This window comes from Danio aesculapii, chromosome 11 (genome assembly GCF_903798145.1).
Source record: "Danio aesculapii chromosome 11, fDanAes4.1, whole genome shotgun sequence".
In the NCBI taxonomy this organism is placed as follows: Eukaryota; Metazoa; Chordata; class Actinopteri; order Cypriniformes; family Danionidae; genus Danio; species Danio aesculapii.
In genome coordinates, this window is record NC_079445.1 from 36835313 (window position 1) to 36852162 (window position 16850).

Sequence of the window (16850 nt, forward strand, 5' to 3'; positions counted from 1 at the left end):
GTGTATATTTACAGCATCTGTGGCATGTTTTACCATCTTATTTTTTACAGGAGAGAACGTTTTTGTGGAATTGCATTCAGTTTGATCCTAAAAAACAGAGTAATTGTTCAATAACAGTGATTGTCTGTGTGCAGTGTGTGATTTGTTATTAGTTTAATTTTATATCACCAGTTAATTTTTTTTTATTATATCCTCGAGTAGTTGTTTCAAATGTAAGAGGAGCATTTACTGCCAAATCTGAATGTTTTAATCCAATTACCTGGTAAGTGAATTTAGCTTAAATATTAGACCATTGGAATTAATATAAAAAGGATTCTAGTTTGGGTTCATTAGTGATTAAAAAGGGGAGAAAAAGTCAAAAGTGGCATTGTGGTCATTGTGCAATCCTCATTTGGTTTAGACAAACAAAAAAAACGGGCCTTCAGTTGTTCTCGTTGTGTTTTGTATCTCTATTGTGTCTCTTAAGTTCAGAAGGAAAATCTCCAGAAGGGCTGTTTGCAGTTTTTGGTTAGTATTAAAAGAGGAGAGCTGTAAATATATGTTGGCTGTTGGATTGTGTTTTTATTTCCAAAACAAACTGCTGTTTCCTATATAAAACCACTAGAGGGTGGTGTTGTTAGCGCAATAAATCCATCGTCTAATAACATTGGTGTCACATACTGTACGTGTTTATTTAGAAAAATCACAGTAAACAAACATTGAATGATAAATGTGAATTGCCTCGGTGCTTATATTAATTTAAACTACTAATTTAACAAGATAATATCAGATTATGTACAGAATAAAATAATTAACAAAGATATTTATGTATATATTTATATTATGTGTGTGTGTGTGTATGTATATATGTATATATGTATATATGTATATATATATATATATATATATATATATATATATATATATATATATATATATATATATATATATATATATATATATATATATATATATACATATATATATATATATATATATATATACATATATATATATATATATATATATACATATATATATATATATATATATACATATATATATATATATATATATATACATATATATACATATATATATATACACACACACACACAGACACTTTTGAGAGATGTAAACAAAAAAACAATGGTCCCAACGTATTTCCTGTTTTACATTTTTCATTTCTGTAGCTTCCGAGAATCCAAAAGAGCCACATATTGATAAGTAATATTATGATAGCTGTTTTAACATTAAGTTATGATTGAATTGCCTCTTGTTACGGTTATGAAATAGTTTGATGACAAGCAGGAAATGTTCATGGGCCAATGACACGACCACATTAAAGTGGTCTATAAGATCAGTTTGTACTGTGAAAAAAATTATATTATAAATGTGTAGAAAAAATAGTTAACATATTTCTGTGTTCTTCTGATTATTATAATATGGTATTTATTTGTAAACACTAGTTATTTTACTCTGTTTCTATTGTTTTTTTATTTAGTTTTTAATCGTTTCATTTTAGTCTAAAATTATCTCATTGAAATGAGATATGTATGTATTTTAATGTTATCCATGGTTATAATTCGTTATTGTGTATAGATTTGTTTCATGCGCTTATCTTTTATTATTTTTTTATGTTTTATTTTATAACTAGGCAGGGGCGGACTTAACCAATAAGCGAGGTAAGCAGCCGCTATGGCTCTGGGAAATTAGGGGGCCCTGACCAATGCCAAGAGTCCTATATTAATCATGTAGTTTTTTTTAATGTAAGTTTACCATCATATGCTGTAAATATCTATAACCATTAAGATTTTAATGTTTATTCCTTCTTTTAAAAATCAGGGGCCCCATGAATAGTGAAACTTCATTTTAATTTAATTTACATTAAGAAGATTAAGGTTGAAATAAATTTTTAACATGGAGTTTATTTACAAAAAAGAAAAAGAAAAAAAAATATCTATAGAGAAAGAGAGTGTTTTGAGTTTCAATCCTAGGGCCTGAAATTGCTTAGGGCCCCCAAATCACTAAGCCCACCCCTGTAACCTGGGGAAGACAGAATCTGCTGACATTTTTTGCTATTTCTGCACAGAATTTTGTAAAAAGTCAGTGTTTTTATGTGGAAAGTTTTTGGAAGTATAATAACTAAAAACTTGATGTATGAAATAAAAATATTACCTTTTTAACATTTATTTAATGTTTGCAATGCAAATCCAATTAGATCCACTTATTTAGTAAACAAAGCAAGTCTCTCATATAATACATCAACTAAAAGACAGAAAATATAACTACAAACTGTCTTGGAAATAAATCATGTGAACATTTTCATATTAGTCAATAATATTACTGAAAATAATTAAAAATCTGAATAAATATAAAATTACACACATTTACACAAGTAATCAAATAGACTCGATGGGCTGAAAATCTGGATTTCTGCACGTGCAGATTCTGTGTGGGCCCATTTATTACAAATTTAATAGCTAGTTTATTTTTAAGAAAGATTATACAAATATTTTTTATATTCTATTTTAAAGTTAATATACTGGATACATAGTCAGTGCCAATGGTCTGGTTAAGTGTGCTGACATATAGCACCAAGGTGCTCATGGCGACAAAAGAACTATTAAAATATACTGGATACATAACACTGGATTAATAATTTTATTAGTAAAATAGCCAAAAAACTATTTTAAAATATGAAGTGTTCAGATGCAAAAACCTCTTAAAGCTGTTTGAAATTTCCTTGAAAAATGTGCAATTTTAACAGGTTCCTGTGTGTAGGATCAATAATTTCAAGTTCATGGCCAAGAATACACTCTTTTAAATGTCTTTAAAATAAAATAACAAACACAGGAGTCATAAATATGCTCATTTTGGATGGAAATTTCAGACGGCACTTAGAGGTTTTTGCATCAGAACTCTTCATATATTATAAAATAATAAAATTATTTTATTCATTTTTTAGATATATTCAAAATATGAAATATTATATACAGATTTCAGTGTATTTGCATGACAAATGTGAACATTTGTATTGCTAAAGGGTTTGAAGAACTAAAATAGTCAAATAAAAATTTTAACATATAAACATTAATTCATTTATTTGCCTTCGGCTTAGTCCCTTTATTCATCAGGGATCGCCACAGCGGAATGAACCGCCAACTTATCCAGAATATGTTTTACACTGCAGATGCCCGTCCAGCTGCATCCCAGTACTGGGAAACATTTATACACATAAATACACACACACACTACAGCCAATTTGGTTTATTCAATTGACCTATAGCAAATGTCTTTGAGCTATGGAGGAAACCGGAACACCCGGAGGAAACCCACGCGAACACGAGAAGAACATGCAAACTCAACACAGAAATGCCAACCCGCCCAGTTAGGACACGAACCAGCGACCTTCTTGCTGTGAGGCGACAGTGCTAACCACTAAGCCACCCTTTAATAAAACAACATAATGCAAATAAGACAAAAAAAAAATAGTAATCTTTATTTAATAATTAATAATAAAAAAGTAATTTAGCAAAAGTGCGCGCACGCAGGTCCCCATCCGCCCACGGGAGCGCGCACCATGACGTCAGCGCCTTGCCGCGCAGTGATGATGGCGGTGCGTGAACGCGCAGTTAAAGTAATGGCTGCTCTGGAACGGCGGGTGCCTTGTCTCGATGATTTCGTGGGCCAAAGCTGGAGCGTCTGGACCGAAAGAGCCAACCTGACAGCATCGGAGGGTGAGTGAGCGCCTCGTCGCCGGTATTTCTCTATCCACCGCCAAAAAGTCTCGCGGATGTGCTTTATATTTCGTGGAGAAGGCACGGCATCCCAAACCATGTTACCCAAACAAAGAACCTGCCGGGTCCTAAAGCCGGCCGGGTTACGCGCTTGCGCTCTCTCGCCGATCAGTGTCGTCATAATAGAACGTGTTCCGTGTTCGTTTTGTCTGGAACTTCAAATGTATCAAACGCTCTCGTTCTAAAGCCGCTCGTCTGCTTTAGTCTGCGGCCACATTTTCAGCGCAATTAATACTGTAGGGCTCATTTGCAGGTAGTTTTTATTTTGGCCCCACCCACAGGAGAGCTTGTGCTTCACAGATGAGCAGTTCAAGGCACAGATTGAATGTTGCGTTAAACATCTTGTGGAATAAAACGTAAACAGTTGGGTTGTTCTCATAGTATTACCCCCAATAAACACAACAGTATGCATAAGTCAATGTTGGTCTCTTTTTTTTTTTTCCTCACAGTTTGTCTCACTGTGTTGCATTCAGTGTCTTGCCACATTCTGGACCACCACATTCAATGTTTAGAATGGATGGCCCTAGAAATTGTTGAGTTTAGAAAAGATGGCCATATGTGGTTTATAGGATTGACTGGTGTCTTTAGTGCTCATGTTTTTAACACACTTCCTCCAACTGTGTTTCCTAGGGTCCGATGGAGACGAATACAGCAAGAATGGGAAAAAAACGACGGAAACCATGACACTGAGGAAAGAGGGTTGGCATTATGTATTTATCATTCATGTTAGGTGGAAACGGTGGTATGCACACAAACCTATTTAGTGATGGACTGATGCATAAGCTGATTAATTGGCCGGTGTTTTGCTGTTTGGGATTAACAAATGTGAAGGTTCTTCCTGTTAGGGAACATTTCTAATCTGCCTTATCAATAAATAATGTTCTTTTGTTATATTTATGGGGATAGTTCATGTAGAAATTAACTTCTGTTAACCTGTTTGAGTTTCCTCCTTCAGTTGAACACAAAAGAAGATATTTTGAAGAAAGCTGAAAACCTGAAGCATTTGTTTTTTCTACTATGGACGTTAGTAGTTACAGGATTTCATCTTTCATCGAAGTATTTTCTTTTGTGTTCAACAGAAGAGAGAAACTCTTAAAGGTTTGGAAGCACTTGAGGGTGAGTAAATAGTGAGTTAATTTTTCTTTTTTGCGTGAACTATCCCTTTAAGTAAATCTCTCATTTTTCCATATCACTTCAGTAGTTTGAAGGGGTAGTTCACAGAAAAACAGGAAATAATAATAACTTGCTAACCCTCGCAGCATCTAAGACCGTGGTTCTCAATTCCGGTCCGCCCTGCACATTTTGTCACTCTCGCGTCTATATTGTGTTCCCAGATGCGTAGAAAAAGGACAGAATTATCATTTATACCTCAAGCAATTAAGTTTTTAAATTCCTCCTTCCTCAGTAGCAGTTGATGGCTAGTAGACTGGATATTTATTTACGGTAGGAGTACCGTGTTTTTAAAAATGATTTATTTATATAAATGCCAAATGTGAACTGTCAGATGTCTGTGAGTGTATGCTGCAAGTGAAATTTTCCTACAGTCAGGGACAAATAACGTTAACTAACTTAACTATCATAGATATTTCCATTAGATGTCGCCTACGCTATTGCTGTCTATTGGAAACAATGCGTCAATAGAGCCGCCATTTTAGTACAGGGGAGCGTTCCTTTGAAATGAATGTGAGACCAAGGTGCAGTGGAGGACTGGCTATCCAGAGCCAGAGATGTATACATACATCTATGATCGGGAGTTTTCCCAGTGGTCATTATTTTATTTAAATTACGAAAATTATAATTTTACATTACTTTTCTACATCGATGGATAAGTGACTACATGGGCATTGCCGAAAAAGAGCGTATGTTTGTGTGCATGGAAATGTATTATCCTCCCTCCCTGTTAAATTTGATCTAATCCGTGTCCTGAAACACACTCCCTTTCCTACTTTCACTTTTAATTCTAACAGAGGCAGCGATTCGTTTATGAATGAATCCCAGATGAACAACTCGTTGAGTTAGCCGACGACAATAATACAAGTTTCTGGCACCGCAGCATCCTGTTGTCATATTTAATTTACATTGTTTGCTGATTTTATTCAACAAAACTACCATAAGCCTAGTATTTAGTGCAAGTTTGGTGCTGTTTTGCTTTATAATCAGTACAGTTAGAGACTGTATTATCATCAATACACAAAAGTTCACAACATACGAAAACGTAAACTTACCTATGAAATGTTCTGCCTTTGTGCTTTGTTTTCTTTGTTTACTCGTTACTACACCCGTACACAGCACTTAAAGTCCAGCATCTTCAGATTGGCTTTAGTCTTGATTAGTGTGACTGAATGACTTTTGTCCTAGGAGCACTGTACAAATGTGGCGGCGCTATTGACGCATACTCAGGGTCCATAACTAACTCTGTCTATGTTACATGTCTATGTAACTAACTAATGCTGCGATCCAATTCGCATACTATTCATCCTAAATAGTTTTAGAAAATAGAATTACTATGTCTTAGTATTAGTATGTTAGAAAATATTAGTAGTATGTTGAAAAGAGTATGCCAAAGGTTCCCGGATGGTTTACAATTTCTGGTAATAGTTTTAAGTGTAGAACCGTCCATACTCTAACTGTTGATATTGCCCACAATACATTGCGCGTTGGACTAGAATCATAGATGTATAAACTAGATATCACATGCAGACCCGAGCGTGCGTCAATAGCGCTGCCACATTTGTACAGTGCTTCCAGGACAAGTGTCATTCAATCGCACTAGTCAAGACAGTGTGACAATGTGAAGATACTGGACTTTAGCGATGTGTACGGCTGTAGTAATGAGCAAACAAAGAAATCAAAGCACAAAGGCAGAACATTTCATGGGTAACATTTAGTTTTTTATGTTTTTATATGTCATGAGCTTTTGTGCACAACAAGTAGCGTTGTTTAGGATAATACAGTTACTTACTGCATTCACCATAAGGCAAAGTAGCTCCAACTTGCACTACATACTAAGCTTATGGTAATTTTGTTGAATAAAATAAGCAAACAATGTGAATGAAATATGACAACGAGATGCTGCGCTGCCAGAAACTTGTGTTATTGTCGGCTCAGTGAATGAGTCGTTCATATTGAAGATTCATTCACAAACGAAACGCTCCCTCCGTCAGAATGAGAAGTGAAAGCAGGAGAGGTGGTGTGTTTCAGGACACGGATTAGATCAAATTAAACAGGGAGGGTGGGTAGTACATTTCCATGCACATGAACACTCATTCTTTGTCAGGAATGCCCGTGCAGTCACTTATCCATCAATATAGGAAAGTAATAGAAAATTATAATTTTCGTAATTTAAAAAAAAAATATTTGCATACTGACCACCGGGAAAACACCCAATCATAGTTATATTTCTGTATTTCTCTGGCTCTGGATGGCTACAGTCCTCCCCTGCACCTTGGTCTTGCATTCATTTCAATGGAGCGCTACCCTGTATGAAAATGGCGGCTCTATTGACGCATTCCTTCTAATAGGTAACAACAGGGTAGGTGACATCTAAAGTAAATATCCATGGATTAGAACTACAAATGCGGGTGAAAAGTGTAAACAAACTACAAACATGGTGGACGGGCGAAACCAACCGTCAATAGAGAGACATCGGTAAAATGTTTGTATGTCTGTTAATCAATATCTAGCCAACTGGAACATGATTAAACTGTGTTTTCCGTGTTATATTTCATCTGCAACAACTGTACTGAACTTATATCAAGATATGTTCAGACATTAACTTTTAATAATTATTAATAATATTAACTTTACTAATTACTCAAAGACCTGAGAAGGTTTCCCTGCATGAAAGACTTGTGAATGGCAAATTATCCTGCTTCTGCTTCTCCATTAAGGTAGTAGGTAATTAAATATGAAAGAAATGTAGATGATGAGTCGAGAGGATTGACTTATAAGCAACATAACCATCTGTTAAGGAGGAAGTAGTATGTCCCAAAGCTTGCATACTCCTCTGTTAAACGCTCAAAAGTACATACTTTTAGGGCACAATACAAGTATCTGAATTGGGACGCAGCAAAGCAAAATGTGCAAGGGGGGTGATCTGGGGGACTGGAATTGAGAACTACTGATCTTAGATGTAGATTAGTTTACATAAAGTTTGCTTGAACATTAATGAATTTTTTTTTTTTTTTAAGCTAAAACTGTGGCCTTGGTGATACATAAAATGCCAAATTACATTTTAATGACAAAATGACAAGTCAATGACTTTGGGAGCCAAAAAAATTATACACTTGTGTTCTAATAAAGCAAAATGATCAGTTTGTGCAAGAAACCGAACATTATTATTAACACAATATTTATTGTCTTTAATCCACAGCCTCAGCCAGCAGTCCTGAACATGACAGTCTAGAGCTTAAGCTTCCAGTTGCATAATAATGTATACATGAGCTCAAACTCCTACATGAGGATGTGTGTTGTAATGTTTTGTAAAATGGTGCTTGTGTTTATCCTGGATTATTCAGCCCTATATAAAAACAGTAAAATTACATTCACATCCGTTGTTTCAATCTAGAAGATTGACTTCACAGAATCCCAATGTTTGATATGCATCATTATGCGACAGGAGCTCTGCTTCAGACTGTCATTAATGCACTCAGGACCATTTGCAGAGGCTGTTAATTAAAGGTAATAATGTTTAAATTACGTTCCGTTTCTGGCACAGAGCTATTATTTTGTTTCATAAGACTTCAATTTGTCTGCAGGAGCCACAGGTATTCATTTATTTTTCCTGTGTATGTAAATTCATACACTTTTTAAAACTACTTTTCGCTTATGTCAAGATTTGATGTATTTATGGAGGTTAATGTAGAGATACTCTGATTTAAACAACAGCATTGACTTCAGGGTTAATATACTGCTTTTAATGCTGTCTAAACCACAAAAAAATGTAAGTTGCTAAATCATAGAGAGAAGGAACGTAGTAAGCAGGAAGAGGTGTAATATTTATTGATGAACTGAATTTAATAGGCTCTCTTCACATTAATTTATCACTTTTAGCAGATTTTAGTACTCTTATAGTAAAGGCATATATGAATACACTCATCATAAATCTATCTTTTTATATTCATATTTTTAATAGGAAGCTATAAAAATTATATCTGGAGCTTATCTAACAAAGTAGCGTTCAATAACAGTCCAAAAACTAGTTCAATCAAATTTGTTATAGAAAAATATTAAATACAAATTTAAAGAGAAAAAAATCAAGAGAAGTAAAAAAAAATATACAAATTTAGTTGAAATTTTGTAGGTTGTAATTATTTTAATTTTTTGCAATATTTTGCCTAAATTTAATTGTTTTATCTTTCCATTTCTAAATATGTTTGGTGACTAAAATATTATTATAATAAATATTAATTATGATTAATATGGTTTGTTTAATGCACCAAAAATACATTACCTATATTCACTAAAAAATGGACAATATTCCTTTTTAAAATGGGGTGTACTCATTGGGAGCACAGTATATATGTTATTTTTTTATTTACATTTTTTTTTTATCCAGTTCGACCAATTACAGACCAAAACATGAGTAATATTGGTTTAAAATGTATAATTTAATTTGTAAAACAACACATTAGAAATTCCTCTATATATGAATTTACTTTAAATGTAATGATGCACAGTTTAAAATGATTCTTATGCATGTATTTCATCATTTATTTGCGCCAAAAAGTTGTGTCATACCAAAAATTACTGAAATTATTTGAATTCCTGTGTCCAAGGGTTTGGGCAATAATTAAACAATTTAAAACCTAAAAATGATTTTTTTTTTTAATTCCCTTTTTTAGTTTTATTAAATCTGTCAAATATGGTCAGAAATGACACAATTCTTCTAAATATCTTTTTATTTTATTAGGTGAATTTTAAATTTGTGTTTTATACAGCAGGGAAAATAAGTATTAAACACCACTTTTCTCAGAAAACATTCCTAAAGGTGCCGTTGGCTTGCAATTTTGGATGTTTGTAACAACCAAAGAAACTCATATATGCAAAGAAAATTAAACTAATTAGATAACAAATGAAGTTATGTGTATTTTAAATGACACGGTGAAAAGTATTGAGCACATGAAGAAAGGGAGGATTAGAAAGACAGTGAAAGCCCAGACAGCAGGTGAAATCTCAGTAGTTTTTCAGCAACCCTCTGCCCTTCCTCATTGTAAATGAATATTAGCTGCTTCAGTCCAACATCTGCATTAGCGGGATGATGAAGATGAAACCAGAGTGGACATTCAGAAACACAATGATCCAAAACACAGCCAAGGAAACTCTCAAATGTTTTCAGAAAAAGAAAATCAAGCTGTAGAATGGCCCAGCCAATCACCTGACTCAAATCCAGTAGAGAATACAAATTAAAGATCAGATTTGATAGACAAGACCCACAGAAACCATCAAGATTTTTACACTCTGCTGAGGTGTGAGTTTTTCTACAGACTTCAACAATGCATGTGAGAGGCATCTTTAAGCTGCCATAACCAAAAAAAGTATTTTATTACAAGTATTGAATACATTTCAGTAGTTTAGTAATTTCTCATTGTGTCATCCATTTTTATTACACATTACACATTTATCAGATAATTGTTTTTGTTTTTTTATATTTGTATTGTTTGGGTTTTTACCAAAATCTGGTTCAATTCCATGTCAACAACTCTTTTTAGAAATATTATCCCCGCCCCCCAAAAAAAGCATGACACATTGAATACTTCCCCCACTGTATGTATTCAAAGTCCGTCTTGTCTTTGCCGTATTGTGCAATGCAGCTTTTACTAAGTTATATTAATGTACATTAGCATGCTTGGTTAACACAGTCTCTTTCTCTGGGCCAAATATTTCCATTAAAAAAATTGTTCCCTACTCTCTGCTATGCTTGCGCAGATATGTCCACTTTTGGACATTATCCTGGTCACGATGACTTCTACCTGGTGGTGTGCAGCCACTGCAGTCAGGTGGTGAAGCCTCAGGCCTTCGAGAAGCACTGCGAGAGGAGGCACGGCCCTCTGGGTAAGCTCTATGCACACCTCCGCTCCACCCCACCTCCATCCCAGCAGCAGAGACCCCGTCACGGACACACGCCACCATCACACGGAGCCACCGCCTCCTGGAGCAGCAGGAACCAGAGCGTCGGGCCCCCACGAGTGTCTCCGCAATCCCCCGCAACACCGCCTCAGTTCAGACACTCAAAACCTCTGAAAGATGGAGTTTGGTGAGATTCAGCAGTCTTTTATTTTTAGGTTGCAGTTTGTAACTTTGTTTAGTTTTTGTTAAAATGAACTTAGTTTGACGTACAGTTGAAGTCAGAATTCTTAGCCCTCCTGAATTATTAGCCCCCCTGTATATTTTCCCCCAATTTCTGTTTAAGGAAAAGATTTTTTTCAACACATTTCTAAACATAATAGTTTTAATAACTCATTTCTAATAACTGATTTATTTTACCTTTGCTATGATGACAGTACATAATATTTTACTACATATTTTTTTAAGATACTAGTATTCAGCTTAAAGTGACATTTAAAGGCTTAACTAAATTAACTTAATTAGACAAGTTAGGGTTATTATGCAAATCATTGAGTTATGCCGTGGTCACACTAGAGTTTGAGCTTGCGGAATTCTCTTATATGGCGCTGCGAAAAGAGGCAGGATTAAACAAGACTATTAGACATAAAAAAGCAAGCGATTGGTCCATATTGTAAATTTCTGTACAAGAAGGTCATGTCATGATCTTCAATTGGTCTTACACAGTCACGTAATGCGATTTCGCAGGTCAGAGTTCATCAAGCTTTAACTTTTCATGCATTTTCACGCATTTTACACTCATTCGTGTGCATATGAATGGAAGTCTGTGGGGCGGAAAGTGCAGTGTGACCGCGGCTTTAGAATGGTTTGTTCTGTAGACAATTGAAAAACAATATTGCTTAAGAGGACTAATAATATTAACCTGCTTTTATCCTAGCCAAAATAAAACAAAAGACTTTCTCCAGAAGAAATAAATATTATAAGAAATACTGTGAAAAATTCCTTGCTCTGTTAAGCATGATTTGGGAAATATTTTAAAAAGAAAAACAATTTTGACTTCAACTGTACAGAAGGGAGAGATCAAAACATTCGCAGTACTTTAAAGTCTGTGTAAAATACAAATGTATTTTTTATTTTTTATTTTTTTATTAATCTTTAAGTGTGGACGATGAATCCATGAAAAACCTGATTGAAGATTACCAAAACAAAGTTGGCCAATTTTTTTTTCACATTTGGAGTGGCAGTCCTTTTCTGTAGAAGCATCGAAGGACACTTTCGCCACAATATTCTAAGCCACGTCCCTCTTACCATTAGTTATATTTAGTTTCAGTTGGAAGTACATCAACATACTGAAAGAAGTCTCACAACTTCTGGTTCGCACAGACTTTAAACTGATTTACAATGGTTAGCTTGTAATGTTCTCTAATTTTCTAGTGGTAGATTTTTGCAGGTCTATAAACTTGTTGCCATTCATCATTTTGTCACGAACATTAATGTGCTTTTGTGGTTAAAAGAACAATTTCTTTATACCACAGGTGTCTAAGCCAGTTCCTGGAGGGCTGGAGCTCTGCACAGTTTAGTTCCAAGCCTAATTAAACACACTTGATCAAACTAATTGAGTCCTTCAGGCTTGTTTGAAACCTACAGGTCACACTGGACTTTTCTCCCCATAGGCTTCCATTCATACGCACACGAAAGCATCAGATCGGAAACGCAAGCTCGTGCGGCAGGTTTCGCAGTTCTCTGTGTTGCAAAGTTAAAGCTTGGTGAACTTTGACCTGTGAAATTGCATCACATGACTGCATGAGACAGATCGAAAATTAAAATATGACCTCCTGGACAGAAATTGAAAATATGGACCAATGGCTTGCTTTTTTTTTTAATGACTAATCTTGTTTATTCCCGCCCCTTTTCGCAGCACCGTACAACAAAATTCTGCATGCTCTTACTCTAATGTGACTGGAGCAAAAGTGTGTTGAAGAAGGCTTGGAACTAAACTGCAGGGCTGCGTAGCCTTTTCCTAACCCATGCCTTTCTAAACTATATCCTTAAGATCTTTTAAAAGCAGGGTGTAATGTGAGAAAAGGTATAGATTTTCACAAGGTACGATTTTCTATGAGCACTGTATAAAAAGATTTGGATGCTATGACAAGCCTAGACTGGACTGTAGAGAAAATGAAATCCACAGGTAATGCTAATATACTACAAGTACACACAGCCACACTATCTGGATGTTATTAACATTATTAATTACATAACAATGATATATTTGGCATGATTTTGCCTATCAACCATAAAACTTAATCACCATTTGTAGCTCAATGTATATTAATATATACACTGTAAAACTCAACAGTCAACTTTATCAAATGAAATGATTGTAGTTCACTCAAAATGTACTGAAAGTTAATTCTACTCATTTGAAAAGAGTTTTGAACTCCGTGTTGAAGGTAATAAGTTAATTCAATACCTCATTACTTAAACTTAAATAGAGTAAGTTCACGTTACTCGTATAGATTAGTTTAACTCGAATGGTTTGTAGAAATTGGTTTCCTCAAAATGTTTGAGTTGCCTTAACTTATTGGGTTTTACAGTACTCCGTTGGTTTGTTCTCTTCATTTATTGGGTTTTATTGTGCCCAAATTGCTCCGTTTACTCATGGATTAAGTTCGCAGTACTCATTAGGATTAGTTTTTGAACCTAAATGGTTTGTTAAAATCGGTTTTCTCAAATGGTTTGAGTTACCTTAACTTTTTGGGTTTTACAGTGTATAGCTACGTATATTTGTTATAATATTTTGTTCTCAGTTAAGCAGAACTTTAGTGGCGAAGATGTTTTTTGTTCAATAATGTTCACATTTTCTGGTGATTTTTCAGGATTCTTTCATAACGTAGAACCTGTGATTGCGGAGACTTGCTGATGCACAAATCATGTAAAAACAGTCATTCGCCAAATAATCCCGTTTGCAGATTTCAAATCAGAGACTGAGGCAAAACCTACTGACCTCAGCTGTAAAAGTTGATCTAAAGACTTTTTCATTTTTTAATCAACCTGTGTAATTCATAAATGTTGATGTTTCCCCTCAGGCACTCGCCTTCAAACTCTTCAAACTCGGCTCATTCAGAATCGGCTGTTTTTAAGCAGCCTCCTCCAATTGAGCCCACACGCAGCTCTCCTCCCCCGGCCCACAGAGACCCTCCATGGCCACACGGAGGGCCGTCGCCCAACCGGCAGCCGCCTCCTGCAGCTGAAAGACCTCAATCCCAGAGAGGAGAGGCGGCATCGGCCCCTGTCCCCTCTGGACACCTCAGAGGAACCAAGACGCACAAGATGGTCTCTAGTAAGTCCTGAGAAAACCTGTTAAATGACAACATTCAAAGTCTGACTGAGATCATATGTGATTTCTATAATAATACACAGTATATTATTTATTAAGTGCTGCAGGAATGACATCAGAACTGGGAAGAATGATTGACTTTCCTTTTGAATTTTTCTACATTTATGGCATTCTCAATTTATGGTAAAAATAATGTATTTGGTTAAAGGAACTCTCCTTTTTTTTGTAAATGGGCTCAGTTTACAAGTCAAATAGAGTAGAATAAATGAGTTTTACCACTTTTGAATCCATTCAGCTGGCCTTCGTATCTGGCAGGAGAACTTTTAGCTTAGCCAAACTCCAAACTCAGTCCTGGAAGGCCAGTGTCCTGCATAGTTTAGCTCCAACTTCCTGCAACACACCCGTCTGGAGCTTTCTAGTATACCTAGAAAAACCTTGATTAGCTGGTTCATGTGTGTTTAATTGAGGTTGAAACTAAAATATGTTGGACACAGGCCCTTCAGGACCAAATTTGGGCAGCCCTGGCTTAGCCTAAATCATTGAATCAGATTAGACCATTAGTATCTCGCTCAAATGTCCAAAGAGTTTTAGTCATTTTCCTATTTGAAGCTTGACTGTTTTGTGGTTACATTGTGTACTAATGCTGTGTTCACACCAGACGCAGCATGCACGAATAAATCATGCTATTCGTGTGTAAATAGACACGTGAACATTTTTAGTGTACTTGCTTCATTAGCGCATCAAGTTTGCTTCATTCACGCGTCAAATTCACTTCACAATAGTTGCGGATTCGCATCATGGGCAGGGTGTCTGTCTGCCTGGTGATTCTAGCTTCCTTGTTAAATGGCTAACATGTATTGTTGAGAGAGTAATTGTGCTTTATGTGCTTTAGAAAGGCTGAAAACAGCATATATTTGTTCGGCGCCGTGTCTGAGTTAACTAGATCCTTTCAGAGGTGAGTTCACCAACTTCTCCTGAAACTATTCCTGGATGATGGAAGCTTTCAGAGGTGTTCCGACTGAGCCGAGCCCAGTTTGATGAGCTGTTGTCCAGTGTCGCCAGGAGGATTTCCCCTCAGGGCACCAACAACAGGCGCTGTGTCATAATCTCGCTCCTACAAGAGCAAGCTCCTGATTGGTTAACGCGGTGCGAATGTCCACTAAACCACATCAAACGTGCAAACGCTCAATTCGCACCACTTCATTTGCTTGAATCGCGTCATTCGTACAACCTCATTTGTGAAAGTAGCGCCGCAGGATGTCTATTCATGTCATCATTCGCGTTTGACACTTCATCCCTGTCTGGTGTGAACACACCATTAATTAAACCAACAGAAAATGTAAAGTTGCGATTTTCTTGCCTGATATGGCTAGGAACTATGCTCTCATTCCGGTGTAATAATCAAGGAACTTTGCTGCAGCAGGAGTAATGATATTATACAGCGCTCTTACCTAACTGGGGACTATTTTCAGGCGCTATGTAACGTATACTTTTGCAATGCCCTATTTTTAATGTCACAGGACTGTTTATAATCTGGAGAGAATCATTTTAAATGTGTATGCTTCAAAAAGTCTTAACTTTAAAACTATTTATTTTATGTATTATTTATTGTTGACCACAGGCGACTCTCTTAAATTGGCCTAGCGACGCCCATGTTGATGACGTATTCGTATTGTTGGCGTATTCATGTCATGTTTTTGCCATGAGATGCTATGTTAGCTGATATGGCAGTAAACAAAACTCTCTCTTTCTCCATCCTAACAAGATTAAATCATGAATTTGATCATAAAATTTGTTGTATTCCCACAGAAAAAGAATGTGACCTTGACAAGCACTGTGGTGTTTTGGACACTGAGAGAAAGAAAGTGTGTACTCGACTTCTGACCTGCAATGTGAGTTAAGCACCACTTCCACATCATCTTGTAATAAGCTGTTACCATTGTTTGTAGCTCATCGTCAACATGTGTGCTGGTCTTCAGTGTTCAGACAGAATATTCCAGAAAGCAGAATTGGTGTGTTTGATGTGTTTTACTGTTGTGTAGTTAAATGCTAAATTATTAATCCTGAATTAGTAACCCCCCCCCCCCATTTCTGTTTAACGGAAATAATATTTCTTTCAACACATTTCTAAACATAATAGTTTAAATAACTCCTCTCTAATCACATATTTTTTTTATCGTTGCCATGATGATAGTACATAATATTTTACTAGATATTAGTAGATGCTAGTATTCAGCTTAAAGTGACATTTAAAGGCTTAACTAGGTTAATTAGGCAAGTCATTGTATAATGATGGTTTGTTCTGTAGACTATCGAAAAATATTGCTTAAGGGGTCTATTAATATTGACCTTAAAATGCCTTTTTAAAAAATTAAAAACTGCTTTTATTCTAGCCAAAAGAAAGCAAATAAGACCTTCTCCAGAAGAAAAAATATTATAGGAAATACTGTAAAAATTTCCTTGCTTTGTTAAACATAATTTAGAAAATATTTTAAAAAGGGAAAAAAAATTGCAGGATGGCAAATAACTTTGACTTCAACTGTATGTTGCTGTCTGAGTGTTGAAGCCTTTCAATGGACACTGATTTCAACCTTTAGAGTGACAGGAAGTTCAGCGGACATGACTAACAGGAAATAGGGAAGGGGTTGCAGGAAAGACCTCTGTTCATT

General features: G+C 35.5%; 1 protein-coding gene across 1 annotated transcript in view; it reads left to right on the forward strand.

Moving 5' to 3' along the window:
• The first annotated feature begins 3538 nt into the window (after positions 1-3538).
• The window catches only part of atxn7l2a (ataxin 7-like 2a), a 23412-nt gene continuing 10100 nt past the window's right edge, over positions 3539-16850 (forward strand). The window contains exons 1-5 of the mRNA XM_056468589.1: positions 3539-3719; positions 4410-4478; positions 10707-11034; positions 13931-14184; positions 15991-16073. Coding sequence (XP_056324564.1) covers positions 3563-3719; positions 4410-4478; positions 10707-11034; positions 13931-14184; positions 15991-16073 — 891 coding nt within the window. The 5' untranslated portion in view covers positions 3539-3562. The remainder of the gene's footprint in view (positions 3720-4409; positions 4479-10706; positions 11035-13930; positions 14185-15990; positions 16074-16850) is intronic.